Raw genomic sequence first — 19,779 nt, 5'->3', positions numbered from 1 at the left:
TTTCATCTATTACGTTATTTATAGACTGCATCAATGAGACGCGTTATTAAAAAACAACCAATTACGCGAAAAATTTCGTGGAATTTTGGAGAATGGTACCCAAGGCAAGAAGTCCTTAAGAGCGTTAGAGAATGTGACAGCAGCACTTTTTGGTATGGTATATTGTACATAATTAACTTTAGCGTATACAATAACATACTTTTGTATTTACAGATACTTTAAGTACAAATGGTAAGCCGGAACAAGTGATCGAGTCGAGTCTGGAAATCTCTAAAGGTTTTAGTAACAATTTCACAGAAAAATATTCATATATATAAATATGTTATATTTTTTTATGTAAATATTAATATTTTAATTTTATAAAACATAAATATAAAATATAATTCATCCAAAAAAATTTTTAGTATTTTATTTAAAAATCAATAGCATAGGTAAAATTGAAAATTTAAGCGAACATATCAGCGCTGATATGTTGCATTACAAATTCGAAAAGGTAATCTAACATGTCAGCGCTGATATGTTGCATTACAAATTCGAAAAAGTAAGCGAACATGTCAGCGCTGATATGTTGCATTACAAATACGAAAAGGTAATCGAACGATTCAGCGCTTGCCCGCAATGACATGCACGTGTTAAAGTAATTAGGAGTTTCCTTTGAATAATCAGCGCTAGGCATTACCATTCAGCGCTGAGGGAATCGATTCCCTCAGCGCTGAAAGTCCCGCTGGGCAGCTACAAACTAACGCAAACACACACATATGCTTATGCTCATGCACACAATTGCACACAGGCCAGGCCACATGGGAATAAAAAATGGGAAACTTTTACAAATTCATTATCGCTTCATAAAAATCAATTAACACCAACAATGCAGCCAGCGCGCACTGTAACTTTTACTTAAATATTTCAAAAAGCCAAGCACTCAACCAATTTTCCAATGTGCTACTTTATAATGTTGATGTGGCGATGAAAAAGATGAAAAACAGAATATGCAAAAACAAAAAAAAGAAGAAAAAGGAAAAGAGAGATATATAACAGACTGCGGAGTCTGTTAACTGAAGGCGTTAAATGGCAAGTAACATCAAGAGTAAAAACAAAAACAACAAAGGCAAAGTTGAAAACTGTAAGAGAAACTGTGACAGCAGTAGTAGAAATAGACGTAGCACCAACGGCAATTGCAGTAAAAGCAACAGTAAATGCTGCTGCTCGACTATTTTGTTGTTAAAGTAACGAGCGCAGTATGTTGAACATGTAAGTGCTGTTAAACTTAAAATTTGTGCTACACACTTTGTGGTATGTAAAAACTCTAGGTAGGCAGGTAGACTGATAAATGTAATAGACAAGTGTAGCACATTTAAAACTGTATAACCAAAGAACAAAAAAAAAAGCTGAAAAAAATACACATTAACTTTTCAACTAAATAAACGCACCGACAGGCACTCGTTAAAACATACACACATACACACACACGTCCCCAACTAGTCCACAGCACACTTTTAACAACAACCCTTACCGGAAATAAAATGTCACTTTAATTTTAATTTGCTTATCCTTTCATATTGTCCTTCTTCACAGATGCTGCCACTATAACCGTAAAATTTTTTATTCAATGCAGTAATAACAAAAACAAAATAAAGCCAAGCGGAAATATGCTTCAAAACGCGTGGCAAGTCAAATTAACTCCCCTTTTCCTTTCTTTTTTTGGTTACTCGCTTACTTTTATAGTTTTTTATGCTCTTTTATTTTACTTTATTTCATATTATTTATTTTTGTTTTTTTTGCAATTTTGTGTTTTATTTTCTTTGTTTAGTTTGTTTTTTATATTCTCCTACACTGTGCAATAGGTTAAATATTATCATACTTAGTTACATCGAAAAGTGCTTTCCATATAATTTCTCATTTTTATTTAATCTTTGTTTCTTTATGCCATTTAATACTTACATTTTCCTTCGTCTTCTTTTCCTCATATACCCTTATATTCACTTGTATATCCTTGTACACCCTGGTATCCTTGTCAACGTCAATTTGACTGTTGTTTTTATATTCTGCGACAGATTTATTTAGTTTGTGCTCTGGCCCAAAGTACTTTATTCCAGTTGGCCTCGTGCCGATTTGATTTCATAGCATTTTTAACTTCATTATCGTAATAATGGCTTTTTGTGTGCTCAACAATAACATCATTATTGCCTTCCTTACATTCATTTGTGTTCGTCATTTTTAACGAGCTTAATTTTGTTGTTGTTGTATAGTTATATAGTTGTTGTAAAGAGCTTGTGTGAAACTATTTTTGGTTTAATATAAAAAGGTTATCATCTCTAGGACTCAAATGAATCGATGACCTTTAAACTTTTTTAGGGTACAAAATATATTACTACTTAATGTATTTAAATTTCATACTCTTGAGGAAAGAACAAATACAATAAAAAAACAAACTTAGCGAAAATTACAAGCTAATGATGTGGATCCGCTTTATAAAAATAATATATGTATTCATAACTTTTAAAATTATTATTTTAAATTTTTTTTGCATAATTATCATTTATTATTATTAGACGATAATATTTGTTAATAGCAGTTGCTACTGCTTTTGCTATTGCTATTGTTTTTAATATTGCTTTTGCTATTGCTACTGCTTTTGCTATTGCTTTTGCTATTTTCAAATAACGGCTACTTTGAACTGCTATTAAGATGACAGTTTCTATATTAATTAAAACGGAAATATCAGGAAAAGTTTTTTTTTTTAATTATTTATTTAACTGTTTTATTTACTTATACCATACTATTTGGTAATAGCAGTTGCTAATCCTTTTGCTATTTTCAAGTAACAGTTACTTTTCAGACTATTATTAAGACGGTAGTTTCTGTGGTACTTGAATCATAATATTACGAATATTTATTTTATTGTTGTGCACTAAAACAATTAGTCACTTTCTGCAATCTCTAAAACAGCGCTTGATAAAAAATAACTCGTCTGTTCTGCTGAAGACTGGCTATAAATTCAGCCGTTAGAAGACTACAGATTTCAAACGAATCTTAACGTTAAGCAATATATTTTATGTTAGAGACTAATTATGTAGTATTTAATCAACTTTAGAAAATACAGACTAATGATTTCGAAAGAAATATAGGATTAATCGAATTTGTTTGAAAATTCCAGTCAACAATCCAAGCGAAATGTTTTGTACGGATAACCACAAATTTAAAAACAGAGGTAGCAGTGATAAAATAGCAAGAATAATCAGCTGTTGTAACTGTCAAAAAAATTTTTTAAATCATTTTCATTGGTTCATCTTTAGTCTTGTATTATAAATTTTGTATTTAAAAAATACTTAGATTTAATTTTAATTCGATAAAGTTTACAGAGACATAGTAAACAAAAGACAGAGAACCTCTGTAATTATAAATCAGCGAATAGTAATACTAAATAGTCAACTCACACATTTCAAATGATCAGAATATCAAGATCAATAGCTAATACTGACCAAGCATATGGGTCATTCTGCGCCGCAAGCGGTGTGGCTTTTCACGTCATCATCTTTGATTTTCATGAACATTGATTTTTTAAAATGAAATTACCAGTTACCCGAAAAAAAATGATCAAATTTTTTTCCTTGGAGAGACGGACTCTTATGATATGGTCATATATCAGGCTCCGTATATGATAGGCGTAAAAATTTTTTGTGTTTTAAAAGTAATATTTTGAACTTTTTGTAAATAATGTAAATAAATAAAATCTCTTATATTTACTTATTAATATTAAACGTTAATTTCGAAAAACAAATTTTTTTTAAGTATAAAAATAACCTACAAAGCAATAATTTTAGAACTATTTTAAAAATGTTATTAATGGTTAACTGAAAATTTGAAAAATTTTCACAAAAATTTTAAAAACATTTTATTTAGCTTAAAATCTAAAGTTTTAGAATTGTATTATTTCGAAATATTTTCCCTCTTATGACCCCAAATGTACCTTCCAACTTAACATGTCTAAATCTTGCGAATTCATTACATAAGACCGCGTAAATATTATAAGGCTTATCACTGGTGTATTGGAATCTATGCAGAGAAACTGCATATTCCTTTCAATATTCACTGCAAAAATTGAGAAAACTTTCAGGAAAAAGAAATATTTAAGAATTTACTCTGTGAATGTCTGGCTCTGGTATTCAGAAGAAATAGATGTGTAGGGAAGTACTTTTTATTGACAGTTTATCAGACTGTTCATGGTAAAGACGAAAGATCTATTAAATTATTTCAATAAAAAATCACTAATAGAGGTCAACGCAACGTAATCTGCTGACTTGTTATATTATATTATTTATAATTAACAGAACATATGGGAGTATCAGATATTTTTTATAAATTAAAAGCATTTCCATTCCGATATTTTTCTATAGTAATTTAAAAATTACGAATCATTAACTTTCTGTATTATTACTTTAGCAATTGCTACACTTATGCAATTCTGAATTTAAATTACTTTAAGTAATGCTAACCCCAACATCAACAACAATAACAACAATAAAAACTAATACTTAAACACAATAAAAATCAATCTAGAACTTACGTTGCAATTTTTAAACATGCCTAAATTGCCTCAAAAAAAATTCCTTTCATTTTTCAACACTCCTTCTCTCGGCACATATTATGTATATAATATGTGATTCAATAAAAATGCCACGTTTCGCTTTTGCACTTACTGCCTCATCTTTGTTGCTCCTGCTCCTGCTGCTGTTGTTGTTGTCGCTGCCACTGCTGTTGCTGTTGCTGCTTTAGCAAAAACGACACAAGAGTCATGAATTAAGTACTACATTTAAAAATAAAAATGACGAATTCCACTTCATCTCCAGGACGATAACGTAAAAATGACATTAAGCACGAGGACGACAACAAGCACGACAAAATTTTGCCTGTAGGCATGCTGCCATGTCAAATAAAAAAGAATAAAATAAAATAAAATAAAGATACAGCAACAACAACAATACCAAAGCATGAAGCTGAACCAAAAGAAAAAAAAGAAAAAGAAAAGAAGCTCAACATCGAAAAATGAAATAAAATGAAAAAAGCACTAAACACTAAAATATACAAAAATATGCTGATGGAATCACCCACGTACCATTTAAAAGCAATCACCCCATGCACCAAATATACGCTCAACATACCATATACAACACTGAACACACTCACTTACAAACACATACATACATGCAATCAACATGCTCGTCATAAGCACAGTGCCAAGCGGCGTTCATACGACAAGCCATGCACATTTTTCTATGCTTCGACGCTAACGTTTATACAAAATAAATTCAACTCCACTGCCGCACACCTTCACTCCCCACATTGATACATGCATATATGTGTGTGGCCACCCTTAACCCCGAAGGAGACTAGAAAAATGTGATGTCAATGCAATAAAATTAAATAAAATGAAATAAAATAAAATAAAAACGTAATAATAAAATGAAATAAAATAAGACATTCCTTAACTGAATAAAATTTTGTATAAATTCGTTTTGAGTGTGCACCATGCCCAGCCATACACAATACTACAACAAAACGGGTACAAATGTCCATAGTAAGATGTCTTAAACTTATTATCCTATGCAGTGAAAAGCAGTAAGCATGATAAAACGTGCTTCAATATTGCACAACCTTTACATTAACATACATATATATTTTATGTTTATGTATATTGAATACTTAGTTTAACTACTATACATTGGCAATGTTTAAATTGATATGTTAAATCAAAATAAATTACATGGTTAAATTGTCGTTAAAGTTATATATTAGCTTATCAACATGTTGCTGCAACAAGGCTGCGCACTTAGACGCGCTACACACGATGAGTGTGCTTCGTGTTCTATTAATCTGTCGTTTTCTCTCTTTCTCTCTCTCCATCTTTATTTCTTACTCTTAACAAATACATTACCAAATCTGTTTACTGTTTCCGTTTCCTTTATTTATTGCACAACAACTGGTTTTTGTATTTTTTGCCACTCATACAATTTTTGCCATTTGAGCAGAAATATTAATACAAACATACACAGTGTTTACACTGACAACAAAACGTTTAACGATTATCATTAAGCATAAATGTCACATCAACTGCGCTCGCTTTGCTAAATGAGTTTAAAATTGGTATTAATGAGTTTATGGAAGTGTTGACGCATTTAATCAGTTATTTGGGTTAATTGTGTGAGGTAGTTTCTTTTTATGAATTAAATAATTGTTGCCATTACTATTATTTATAAATGAGTAATATTGATGCGAAATAAAAAATTTTTTTTACTCAGTTTATATAAAACTAGAAATTCAAATATTATGTCACATCCCCTGTTTTAAAATTTTTATTATATTAATTGAAATTTAAAAAAATTTGTTATATTTTTTTATTTGTTAACAAAAATTATATTCTCGTTAAACACTGTTTAACCGTAATCGGTACGGTTAAACTCTGTCCACGTAGAGAACTCAAAAGATTAATTAAAATATGAAAATAGAAGATTCAATTTCCTTATAAACTAAATAAATTTGATTTAAGACATAGCTTAACATACCATATGTATATACCTAAGAGAAATTTATGTTAGTAGAAGAGCTTAAATACTTAATTAAAAAGTTAATCATATATTACATTAGTTTGAGTTTACACTTCATTATTAAAGCATGGTTACTAACAGTACTGATTAGCTGAGTATGAAGTGTTGTTAGACGCAGCCAGGTCTCAAATTCTTTATTAGTTTTATTTTAAACGCATATTAAATATTTAGGTATGTATACTTTTCATATATAAATAATGTTTGTATATACAGCGGTTCAGTTTGTTAGGTTGTCAAGTATAGAGAATCCGTCAAAAAAATAGAATCGTGTTATTGACAGAGTTTTGTTCAGTAAAAAAGAAATTTAGTTAAAAAGAAATATTATGCTTTCTTATAAGATTTTAAAGAATAGTGTAAAAGAATGTTAAACAGAAAATATGAATAGAATTAAATTTCAAATCCTAATATAAGTAGAAAAGAGTGGAGAGAGAATTAAATCTTCCTTAATTAACTAAGGCAATCATTTTGATTTCACATTCCTCGTAATTGTGGGTAGAAGGATGTGCATATTTGAACCAACTAATCGTATTTATAAATGCAAATATCTGGCAAATATTAATATTGTAAATACTGCCTAGTGTATAGGGCGAATCAACTAAAACCTGATTCTGGACAAGTCTGGAGACAATGCAACAGGTGCTCCGTTGAGTCCTTTCGAGAGCCGGTAGATATATATTACAAGATATTCGACAGGACAGGGTTGCTCTATGGCGCCCTATAATGCAGTGTCTCATTAGAAGAGATATTATCCTAAGCACTTTCGATTTACTTCTGTATATCAAGTTCGGTTCATACTTCCTTAACTAAATCACTCGACCGAAGACAAGGTCTTACTTTATGTCTTCTTCCTCCAACTATCGCTACAAACATCATTTTCGGTAGAGCATTGTCATTCATTTGCACGGCATGACTTAACCATGATGATCAAATTCGCGATAAAGCTCGTGCAGTTCGTGGTTCATTCGAATACGGTACTTTTGTAATTACTTTTACTTTTACTTTTGTAATTATTTTATTCAATTAAAATTCAAATAAAAAAGCTCTTTTTAAACTTAATCCATTTACTTATGAATCAATCTGCAGTTATATAGGTTATATCGGCGATTCTAAGAATCCACTTAGGCGTATTCAGCCATTGTATCATGCATATATTGAACTATATAAAAATATATGTTATTATGATGTTTCATTCTAGTTCAGTGTACACATTACCTTTATATAAATAGTTACAATACATATACAATACATTAACTTTATAAAATTTTTATATAAATTAAATATATTCAAATAAATAACTATAAAATGTTATCACTCAAGTCAAAAATTATTATGAAAAGCTTTTCAGAAGCCGAGAAGCGAAAAACAGTAATCCCATTCCAAAGTCAATTAAGCCCTTGTAGAATTATGGATGTGTGTGCACTTATATCATTCAAGTTATATAAATAATTACATAAATTACATTTATCACATAAATATATTGAAGTGGGTTAATAACAGGTGAGGCGTAAAGGGTTAAGCGTGCTTAAACATGGTTACCGAATTATTCTGTAAATATGCGTAATCCCACATGCATTCAAAATTAACTTCAATTATGTCAGTTACAAATGTTTTGATATGAGTTAACTTACACACACAAACCAATTCACAGACATCTACACACATACACATGCATAATTCAGGTTTTCCATACAAAATTCACAGAAATGCAAATGTAAAATACTCCTCCGGAAAATAAGTCAAAACAAACCTTTTTGGGGCAACTCTCATACAATATTTCATATGCAATGGAAAGAAGCAGGAAAAAAGAAGAAGAGTAACATAAGGGAGCGGAAATGGAAATAGTATTTTCATTACAGTTGTAACTATATTTTATAGTTTTGCAAATTATACACACATACACTTAAGTGTTTACACGTACGTTTACTTACTAGCCTAGCTTACCAGTTACTTCTTATGCCTGTGCTTATGCCCCTAAGTGCGATGTACATTCAGTCAGTTTGTATGTTCAGTGAGTTTGTATGTTCACAGTGAGTTTGTATGTTCAGTGAGTTTGTATGTTCAGTGAGTTTGTGTGCGAGTGCATTTGCAAAATTAGAGTAAGTGAGCTTGTTTAAAGTTGAAGGTTGGCAAATGACGTCCGAAAATGTTTTTAAGTAGATATGCCACACTGACAGCTGCTGTAATGTCGACTTGGGCTTTTGAGTTACATTACCAAGCAACACTGTTTATGCACACACATCCACAAACACCAACACTGACTGTCAATGTCGAAATATAGGTTGTGTGCCAAAATAACACAAGTGTAATTGCTCATGTTTGTGTGTATGTGTGGATTTTGATGTTGCTGTTAATTAATTACTTTAATTAAAATGCAATGTTGGATATAAATGGCAGAAAATGAATTGTATGTGTATTTAAATTTAAATTGCACTTAAAAGTTGTGTTCAAATACATATATAAATCATTAAAATGACTCAGTTTTACTATTTAAATGAATTTATGTAAAATTGACTGAATGTAGAAAATAGTTGAAATATTCGAAAATTTAATTCTACGTAATATTTTATGTGATTTAATCTAATTTGACTACAAACTTATCCTTTTCTCAACAGAGATTCGGACAGAAACAGTTGTGGGGCAGAGAGGAATTTAAAATTTTCAAAAAGTTTTATTTGAATTAATGTTAGTAGGTCATTGAATATTTAAAAATAATACAAAATTTGCTATTACACATTTTTGTTTAAGTTTTAAAGTATTTTAAATTATTAGGAATTGTCTTAAATTTGAGAAAATATTAAAAACAAATATGAATTAAAAATATAATTACCTTAGGTTAGGTGGCCTTGTGCCCAAAACAAATTTGAACTCAAATCATAGTCCATTGTGATACCACGGATAGTCCTGTTTATACAAAGACTAAAAGGTCATTTAAGTAAAAGTGTACCAGCCTAATAAGTCTATAAACTTGCCCAAGTCCCTAATTTTGTAGAATGATAGCTCTATCAGGTCGGTAAGAAGAGGAGCCTTAAAGATTTTAAATTTTCTCCTAGTGAATGATGGACACTAACACATGGGACAGAGTACAGTTTCCTCCTTATCCGCAAAGCCACAATCTTAACAAATGCATTACCGGGTAGATCCAGTCTCAAAGTTTCATTATAGCTTAGATTCAATCTCAAAGCTTGTCTTCATAGTACTTAATAGCCCATCAGTAAAGGTACCATAATGCTGAATAGGCTACACCTAAGTTTAAACAGCTGTCTAGTATGCTTTAGTTCAGTTTCAATGACGTTAATCTTAAGATCTTACAGAAGGGTTTATTTGCACAAGATGGTTTAGCTATGCTGAAGTTGCAACTGAGATACCAATTCCCGAGAAATGAATGTCAAGAAACAGAGTTCTTATCTTGGCACCTCTGCAGTTGCTCGAAATCTTCCTGTGACCAGTTATCTATGTGAGTTAGAAACTGATGCCTAGCTGCCCTGAAGCTATCCAAGATATCCCAGTGGCCAGGTGCTCATGTGAGTTGAAAACTGATAAGCGTAGCTAGTTGGTTGAGAAAAAGTCGGTATTCTCGGATTGTTAAGGATATAGCTGTTGCATTTACCAGAAACTCGATAGCAGCTTGGCTATCCAAAAAAAATTATAGTATTTACAATGGGAAACTTGATGCTGAGAACCCATTTTACTGCGTAGTGTATCGCCATTACTTCTGTGTTAAAGACACTCTAAATTCTGCATTAAAGACAATTTCTGCCTTAAACACACTACAACGGTTTGGTAGTCAAACCTAGATGCTATGACCTGATTTATTAGAAAATGTGCAACTGCCCTATCTTCATCTATTTTGAAGCCATCAGTATAAATATATAGTATTAAAAGACATAACTTTATCTAACATAGCGTATACCCGTCCCTACATTCGACTTCCATATTTTTAATCCATAAAATATTTTATTATTCGAGTTCCATTTTCAGTGGAGCACACTGATTAATTATTCAGATTTTCCATGTGGTGTTTTCCACCCAATAATAACAAAATTTTCTATATTTTTTCATGTATACATGCTATTAAGTTAATTGCATATTGCAATTTCATTGTAGCACAAATCGCTTAAATTGCAGTGTCATCAATGAAGGTGGCAATTTAATATCTGTTAGTTGAGCAATGTCTTTAGCGCGGTATAAAAATGAGTATACGAAGGGATCAAAAACACTCCACTACGAAACACTAAACTTTAATTTTCTTTCATAATTTATCCATTTCAATAGATTTGAAAGTGACTCGTATATTTTATTCTGTGCCTAAAGAAGACTGCCGTGTGAAAGGAGTTAAAATATTACAGAGGTGAGGCCTGCCCTTCTTAAGAGACGACTACAAGCCAATATGCCTAGTCGGTACTGTTTGGAGGGTAATTGTAGTGAGTGAGTTTCACTTGTGGCACCCAACCAAAGGTCTAAATCTGGTACCACAATTGTCAGTGAACACAATTTCGGCTGTTCTGACCAATCGTGTTAGCTGTGGTTGAAACCCAAAGTAACGAGAATAGAATGACAATTAATCACTTTTATTAGATGTGGATTTGCATTTTGCAATCAGATGCTGTATCCAAAAGAACAGAAGAAGTATTAGATGGCCTCGCTTCGTACACAATAGAAGAACTATATCCAAACATTTAGCTTCAATTGCATGTGGGTGGTATATCGTTGCATTATGCTGATATGTGTGTTAAGAAGTTCGTGGTTTTAAGCCCTAATGACACGTAACTACGTTAAAAAACTATAGACTCTATACCTACAACGTCCGAATTTTATCATTGATGAAAAACTTTATAACTTTATAATTTTAAAATCAAATAAATTAAATTTTTATTTTTTTAATGTTTTCATTAAATGAAATATCAAAATTTAATTCATTTTAAAATATTTAAAATGTCAATTAAAGCAAGCATATATATCATTGTAAGTCATATTTAATCAATTAAATAGTTTTTTAATTATTTTCAATTCATTTAATTCAGTTACAAATCAATTACGATTATAATCGAAGTAAAGTACCCACAGATTAGCTAATTAAAGGTATGTTGAATAATAGTAAAGTAATCAATTGAAATCATATTAAAGTGATATATTCATATTATATGAATGTATATGAATTTATTTATGTAATATAAAATTAAAGAAAATGTTAATTAGCTTATTATCAGTGACTTGGCCGCAGTACTCAATATAAAAGAAGCATACCGAACACTGATAAAAAAGTAGTTTACAACACCTTTTGTTAAAAGAAAGGAAATTAGAAAAAAAGCCATGTCTCTCACTTTCATAGGTTAGTAGTAATAATGTATGAAATTACTTTACTCTGGCACTAAAGCTACGGCATACAGTGGGCATTCAAATGCCCATCAACGAAGAATAAAATAACGTATTGGGTGTTTTCTGTCGCGTTAGGCAAAAGATCGAAAGAAAGAATTATAGGGGTTGAAACGTCGGGGTATGTTGTGAAACCGGGTGAGGTTCTGCTGAGCAAACTCGTCGAGGAGGCACTCGTCGATACGAGTAATCTGAACTAGCTTGTAAAGGATGGGGTTGAAGAAGTGTTTGCCGTCAAGCATGCGCTTGTAGTTGGTGCAATCATGGATCGCTTTAGACTCAAAAAGGATTCTTACCATTTGAACAGAACTGAGGAAAGCATACGAAACTAGGAGGCGGATTAAGTGTTTATATTAGAGTAGCTTTACTTTATAATTAAACTGATTGTGCTTTCGAAGAGTTCTTTCAGTTAGTTTATGATATTAGTATCTTATACTATATGTATATTGCGCTGTATTTGCTCATAAATACTATAAAAATTTTTTGAAATACTCACTTCAATAATTTCTATTTGAAATTTTTCAAATTACCTTAAAAACAATTTAATTTTTTTTTTTTTTTTTTGTTTGTGAAATAAAAATTTTTATTAAATATTTTATGACAATTTAATAGAAAATAAATTTTAATTTTATTTATATAATTTTAATAAAAAAAACCATTTAAAAATTTTTTTATTTTAATTTCAGCTTGAAATATTGAACTAAGATATTTGAACCAGAAGATCTTACATAAATGATGCCCGAAGTGGATCGTGAGGGAGCAACGGAAATGGTAAGTGAAGCACATGCGCATAAATTCGATAAGGAGTCTTTTCTAGTCAAAGAACAACAAAAATTTAACAAAAGCAACAATAGTAATAAACTAAAATCTACACATGCGGAGAACGGTTATAAAATGGCTACAAGTTCTTATGTCTACAGTAGTCCATTAACAATACCGCCCGTGAATCCCTATGAAGCAAATTATAATAACAGCATAACCGCCAACTATAACTACCATGTAGGAAATACTTCTATAAGCCCAAGTAGTAAAGAAAAATTGACAAATCTTTTACGTGTACGTGATTCCAGTAGTAGTGGAACGGAACAAAGGCCACTCTCAGCTCCATTAGCTTGTGCTAACACAGCATCAACCACATCATTTTTGCAGAAAACACTAGAAACTCCACGTTCCTCATCTTACGGTAGCGCATTTTATAGCAACGGCATGTCGGTGCCATCACCACATACAACATTATCACCCCCGCCACCACCACCAACACCAAAAGCCACACATCAGCGTCAATTGGATTTATTGACACCGCCATTGCATGGACGGCAACTTTCACCAATTACTGCTTGCACCCCACCAAAACCAATGAAAGTTGGCGTTGGCACTAATGCTCAAACAATTAAGCATAAGATACATTCGGTCACTGATTTATCAAGTCAACCCAACGCTGCAAGTTGGCATCCACACGTTTATGCCCATCCACCAAATCGGCCAACACCACATAGCATAGCTGATATACTTGGTTGGCGTGTGGCAGCACTTAATAATGATCAACAGACAACAACGTCGATCAGAGACATGATCGATGAATCATCAAATTCATCCGTTGCAACATTACCACCTGCCAAGTCACCAAAGAGTATTTTGCGTAATTTCCAACAACAAATGCCTGTGTATGATGCGAATCATAAGCGCAGCGCCTCGTTTAGTGATGCCAGCGAAGATGATGCAAATGTTGTATCACATGATCAACCTTTAGATTTATGTGTACCGAAAAAATCTCGAGACTCACTCTCTCCACCACCTGCAGTCAAACAGAATCAAGTGCTCGGCGTATCACCGACAGCAACTGATGGCACTAAATCATATACCAAGCAGCTGAAAAAAGGTAAGTGATGTTCAATTATATTTTTATGAGTTGAATTAAGTATTAGGAGTATACACATAAGTGGAAATTATTATTCATAAAATATATTTTTTTTAGTTATTATAATTTAACAAAACTTAATGTTAAAATTCAATATATCGAACCAGACGAACTTAAAACATCACAAACTATTACATATAAAAAAAATTAATTTTACCAAATATTTACTAATGAATGACTACCCTACATTAAATACCATATGTTTGAATAGGATCCAAATCTTCTAGGTACACTGATAAAACTTTTTCTTTCTTTACAAAATTCAAATTCCGTTATGACAGATTATAGTTATTACAATTAATTTATGAACGAAGTTGAGAGTTATACCGAAGTTGAACTAAAACTAATATTATTTCAAAAATTAGAAGAAAATCACTGGTCACATCACTTATATTCACTTTATGTGAAGGGCGACAACACCACGATATTTTTTCTATACTCTTGTCCCGTCTTTGCAACAACATGTACTTCTCGAATTCAACATTTAAAATAGTTTAAATATCAACTCCTTACCTATTCCAAATGTTATCTATCTACTTACTTTAGAGCAAATGTAAAATATTGGACTAGCATTCACAGTTCAATAGATCTTTACGATCTCTGTGGTGAGAATCTTTCTAAAAAACTAATCCTAAAAGGTAGTTTTCAGTGAGTTAAAGACACGCAGAGCCTTCTAACCTTTCCACCTTCCGAAAAGAAGAAAAAATGCTAATATCTTAAAACATATTAAGGTAAAATATTTGTATGTGAAATTTTGAGTTGTCCGAATCTATTATTTTAGGATAAAAGACTTTTTTTTGGTATCGCACAATAAAACTTAATGTTCCTGATGTACCAATATCAGTTTTAATAATAATCAATTTCTAAACTATAAAAGTTTTTTGGAATAATAATTCCATGTGAAATTTTGATTAAACCAAAAACTTCTTTTTTTAGAATTTATTTATAGTAAATATAATTTAAAATGTCACAACATGTACAGTGAAGTCATTCTACTTACTCCCTTACCCTACAGTAATAATTACACCGAAACCCAGGGACATCATTTGACAAGCAATTCACAAAATTATTTTTGAAACATTAATTAATGTTATGAAAACCCGTTAACCGTTGTTGATTATGATAATTAAAAGAGTACGTCCATTAATTTTAAAATGTTTGGCTTGTACGTCATTAATTTTTAATAATGCGACTATCACATGCAAACATTTATAAATAAGTCATAAAATCATACAATTAAATATATGCAAATTGAATACACTGCAAAAAAAATCCTACTCGCTATAATAAAACAAGTAGAGAAGACCAACAAAAATTGCATAAAACAAATTGCTGCCATCAATTTGCAATAATAAATTTTTGAACAAGCAACAATGCACAAATGCCATGCCGAGTCATAAAAAATAGGTCAAAACAATTACATATCGAATCGAATGGAAATTGCTACGAAATGAAACTAAATGAAATGAAAACGATTTTAATGCACAACACACATAAAATGCAATCGACCAATAATTCAGAATTTCAAAAAAAAAATTCAGTAAAACTTAAAATACAACAACACCAACAAAACACCAACAAAAAACACCAACAATAACATCAACAACAACAATATCAACAACTCCAACAACAGCAGCTATGACTGCAGTAGCAACAACAGCGCCAACAACACCACTAACTACCGCAGTAGCAACAACAACAACACCAACAACAACACCAACAACAACACCAACAACATCACCAACGACAACAGCAACAACAACACCAACAACATCACCAACGACAACAGCAATCGGGCACAAAAATAATTTTAATACTAACAATGCAATAATAACAATAATAAAAATATCGATACCTATAATGGGATATACATTGGCATACATAAATATATATATAATGACAAACGGACGTATATGGATGTACTCGTATATTCGTATTTATTTATATCGCATTTTTTAAATCAATTAATTTAATGGCAATAAAATTTATTTTGCTTCTCATGCACTTACGGCAATAATCGGTAATCGCTTATGGCGAGAAGTTGAGGGAGGTTATGCAGAACATTTATACTCGTATGAAATAATAGCATTGTAATTGATGTAAATAATAATTAAGCGTATTTATTTAATAATTAATAAAATGTCAATTATAAATATTTCAATTATAATTATGAAGTAAGTTCCCAACGAATTATTTAAATAAACTGACCTCGCTTTTCTACTTAAACTATATTTAGTATTTATCGATATATTTATATACATGTACATAGTTATCGAAAAGATAATAATATATATTAACGGCAATAGAATAAAATAGTATAGAAAATGCGTACTGACTTTCAGAAAGTGGAACACAGCGACCATGATTAATATTTCGCATAACGTGCCCAAGTATAATGGAAAAGAAAACAATTCGTTCTTTCGAAGGAAAAATATTTAATTCTCTTATTTATAACAACGCAGCTTTAGAACCCGAATAATATTTTCAAAATTTAGATGGGTTGGCCATATAATACGACAAACACAATAAATTGACATGTAAATTGAGTATCGAAAATCCAGATGTTAACAGAAGAGTACGAATTCCATTAATATGAAAGCTAAGAACTAATTTAAAAGAACTTGACGTCACTGATTGAGTAGCAGTGGATAGAAATAATGAAAATTTGAGAAGTTTGGTGAACCAGACTAGAACTGTTATTAAGCTGTTGCGCCTATGAGGCCTTCCTCCTGCAGAAGAGGAAGAAGATACTCATTTCAAATAATACAGTTGATAAAAATCCAACACGCATTATTAGAAATAGACTTAAAGTATCGTAACTAAAGAGTTACTCACCGAGTTACTATTAACCTCAATTCACATTTTAATGATGTTCCTTAAGCAGTGCTGTATTACAGCACTCTTGTTATTTATTTTATAACATATACTATAAATGTAAAATCGTAAAATGATAAGGGTATGATTATTCAAATTTAATATAAGAAACTTATATATTAAAGTACATTCAATTATGATAAAACAATACAATATTTTAATATATTATTTTAATATAAATTAAATATATTACATCTACAGTTAATGAATAACAACTACTTAACTACTTAATTGTTTTATAATAAGCAATAAATAAGAGCTTTTTATATTATATAAGATCTTATGTTGGCAAGAAAATATACTATTTAGTCGAAGAAGAGTTTCTTAAGTTTTATAATGACTATATTTCGTCAGAATCAGTTTTCATTTGTTAATATAAAGATTTTAAACAAGAATAGAATAGCATAGAAAATAAACAAAGTTCTAGCTCACAGAGACTGGAAACAATGAATAAAAGACATCCTGCCTAAAAGGCACAAATTCAAAATACCAAATTTTGAGGACATCCTAACATCGGATGACGTTCGAAACTCCCAGTATTTTCCTTGTTGAGAACAAAGCTGCAAAAGAATGTAGCTAAGGATCTAGTTAGAGATCTAGTTACATTCTAGAATATCGTCAACTAAATACAAAGTTCTGTTAGATATTGAAACACACTCATCTTGTTGAGATAATAACGTAAACCATGAGGACCCACCAACAACCTCAGCTCTATTCTTCTTAGCTAAAACATCATTCTAGAGGTAAACGAACGAATCAACTATTTTGTCCGGTGATTACCTGAAGTATAAGAGGCAATACAATCGATTCTTTATATTCTATATTTCACTCGAAACGTTTCCTCGAATGGCTAATTTTAGTTCGGGTACAGAAAAAAGTTACATATAGCCATATCAGATTACCATTGTGCTTTATTAATCACATTCTTTGAGTTTTTTGCCAAAAAAATCTCACACAAAAATGGTTGTTTGCCATCGTAGAACACTCAAAAGTATAATTACAAAAACAACTATTGTTAACAGAATAGGTAACAGATCATTTTTAAGCTACCTATTTATAGATAAGTATTTGTTTTAGGATTATTTCATTATCTTCTTTTAAAATATAAATTATAGATACTTTTTCCATAAAATATGTTGAATTACTATGTATTTCTATTGCAAATATAATAAAAGAAATTCAATCATATACATGAATATCACTATCTTTTACATGTTTTAATAAAAAAAATTATGAAGTTTTAGATTCTTAAGAGAACCACTTCAACTACTCCACAATGCTTTGTAGCATTCTGATTAAAATGCCACTAATTTTCCATTTAGCAAATCCACAAGAGTACATTGTGTGCTTCAGAATATTTTGAGAAAAAATTTCTCACTCCTGATCTCTGTAAATTGTGTGCGATTAAATTTGTGACGCCTCAATAACTTAGCGATCACGAGCCAAAATTCACCAAAGAAATGGCGTCTTGAACTGACGCCGTATACCTCATCAACGGTATCGCCCAGTTTGCTGCGTCATGATCTATTGAACATGTTGCAGCAATTGAATTTATGTTGCCACGGTTGCTTGTTGCAATTACTTATGGTAAGTGCAACTTGCTAGCGATGTTTCCATATCTGTTGATATTACTAATGATGTTGTTGCAAAAAATCACTTAAAGGAAATTAAAATCTTTGAATAAAAATCTTAGAAACTTTTATTAGTGACTATATCTATGCTTTGCTTTTTCAGACTGCAGATTATAAGCAATTTAGTTTTTTGCATGCAAATGAATGTCCAATTTTTTGCTTAATCTATTGGCTACGCATAAGTACTATTTCATTTTAAGTTAATTATTTTGTATTTCAACACTATTTAATTTGGAAATAGAACTTATTAACATATTAACATTATAAGATATATTATATTTATATATATGTATACATATATACATATTTACGTACATATATGTATATATTTAAATACAAAATTTAACGATTAATTTAGTACGAAGCAAATTAAGTGCAACATATCACCAACTTGTGTGGCTTTGCTAAATTACACTTAAACATTTTTATTTATTAGTAAAAAATTAATAAGATTAAAAACAAAATTATAATATATTACAATTAGAATTACACATATATATACATAAAGAAATGTGTGATATATTAAATAATGTATAGTTATAAATCATATTAGTAGGTGCATCATTTGTGTTTTTAATTAAGTCCCAAATCGAATGTAGAAAAGCTTAAAAAATTATATAGTAACTATTATGAACATAAACACTACTTACACCATTCCATATCTATTTATAGCCATTTATCAGTAGGCGCCTAAAAATCTTGGAGTCCATTTTTTTACCAAACTTACAGTGTCGTTATACTTGTATATCATGGATATAGATCACTTGTTAGGTTGTTTCTTAAACTTTTACTTAAATTTTTTTAAAGTTTGTTGTTAATAAAAACGGTCTACGGTTTTCTTACTCTTTTTGGATACAGTCCATTGCTTATTAACGTTATTAGCTGTCATTAACGCTTGGTGTTCTACATCTTGGTGTTCTTGACACACGGATCATTAAAATGTTCCGATAAACGGCCCCAGTTAAATTCAAGAAATTTCACTGATACCAATTGAAGCTATATGTTTTAGATATGAAAATTTTTATTGGATAAAAAGAAAGACCCATGTAACACCTCTACCGCATTTTGCGTCACTGCAACCGTTTGTAAAACGCAAGTTCACATAAAATGGAAGTAATAAATATAATAATTTTAAACTCGTTACCTATAATTTCAACCACAGCCACCACAGATATTCCCATTAATGTGGCCAACTTCAGTTAGAGAGTACAGTGGATCATGACCACCGTTGTACCAAATTTACATCTCCTGTTGGGTGTCTAAAGTGAAACAATGTTACTACCATTTATACTTCATTTATACAGTATCGGCGACTGCTTATTGAATTTGGGTCGCCTCTTACGACAAGCGTAACTTACCTCGAGAATTTTCTAATCCC

At 30.8% G+C, this 19,779-nt stretch overlaps 2 protein-coding genes across 3 annotated transcripts in view; one reads left to right on the top strand and one right to left on the bottom strand.

The window, feature by feature from the left end:
• Window positions 1–2,215, bottom strand: part of LOC119676564 — a 17,787-nt gene extending 15,572 nt beyond the window's left edge. The window contains exon 1 of the mRNA XM_038087804.1: window positions 2,087–2,215. Within this exon, the coding sequence (XP_037943732.1) occupies window positions 2,087–2,215 (129 nt within the window). The remainder of the gene's footprint in view (window positions 1–2,086) is intronic.
• Window positions 1–19,779, top strand: part of LOC119679589 (putative uncharacterized protein DDB_G0277255) — a 103,906-nt gene that overhangs the window by 40,797 nt on the left and 43,330 nt on the right. Inside the window, exons 1-2 of one of the 2 annotated variants that reach the window (XM_038092037.1) lie at window positions 11,638–11,684; window positions 12,665–13,857. In XM_038092037.1, the coding sequence (XP_037947965.1) occupies window positions 12,711–13,857 (1,147 nt within the window). In that variant the 5' untranslated portion in view covers window positions 11,638–11,684; window positions 12,665–12,710. Of the gene's footprint in view, window positions 1–11,637; window positions 11,685–12,664; window positions 13,858–19,779 lie in introns of those variants that run through there. The other variant, XM_038092036.1, reaches the window with a different exon arrangement.

Source organism: Teleopsis dalmanni, chromosome 2, assembly GCF_002237135.1.
Source record: "Teleopsis dalmanni isolate 2A chromosome 2, ASM223713v2, whole genome shotgun sequence".
Classification (NCBI taxonomy): Eukaryota; Metazoa; Arthropoda; class Insecta; order Diptera; family Diopsidae; genus Teleopsis; species Teleopsis dalmanni.
Note: the sequence above shows the minus strand (reverse complement) of the source record. Positions and strands in the feature narration are given on the sequence as shown.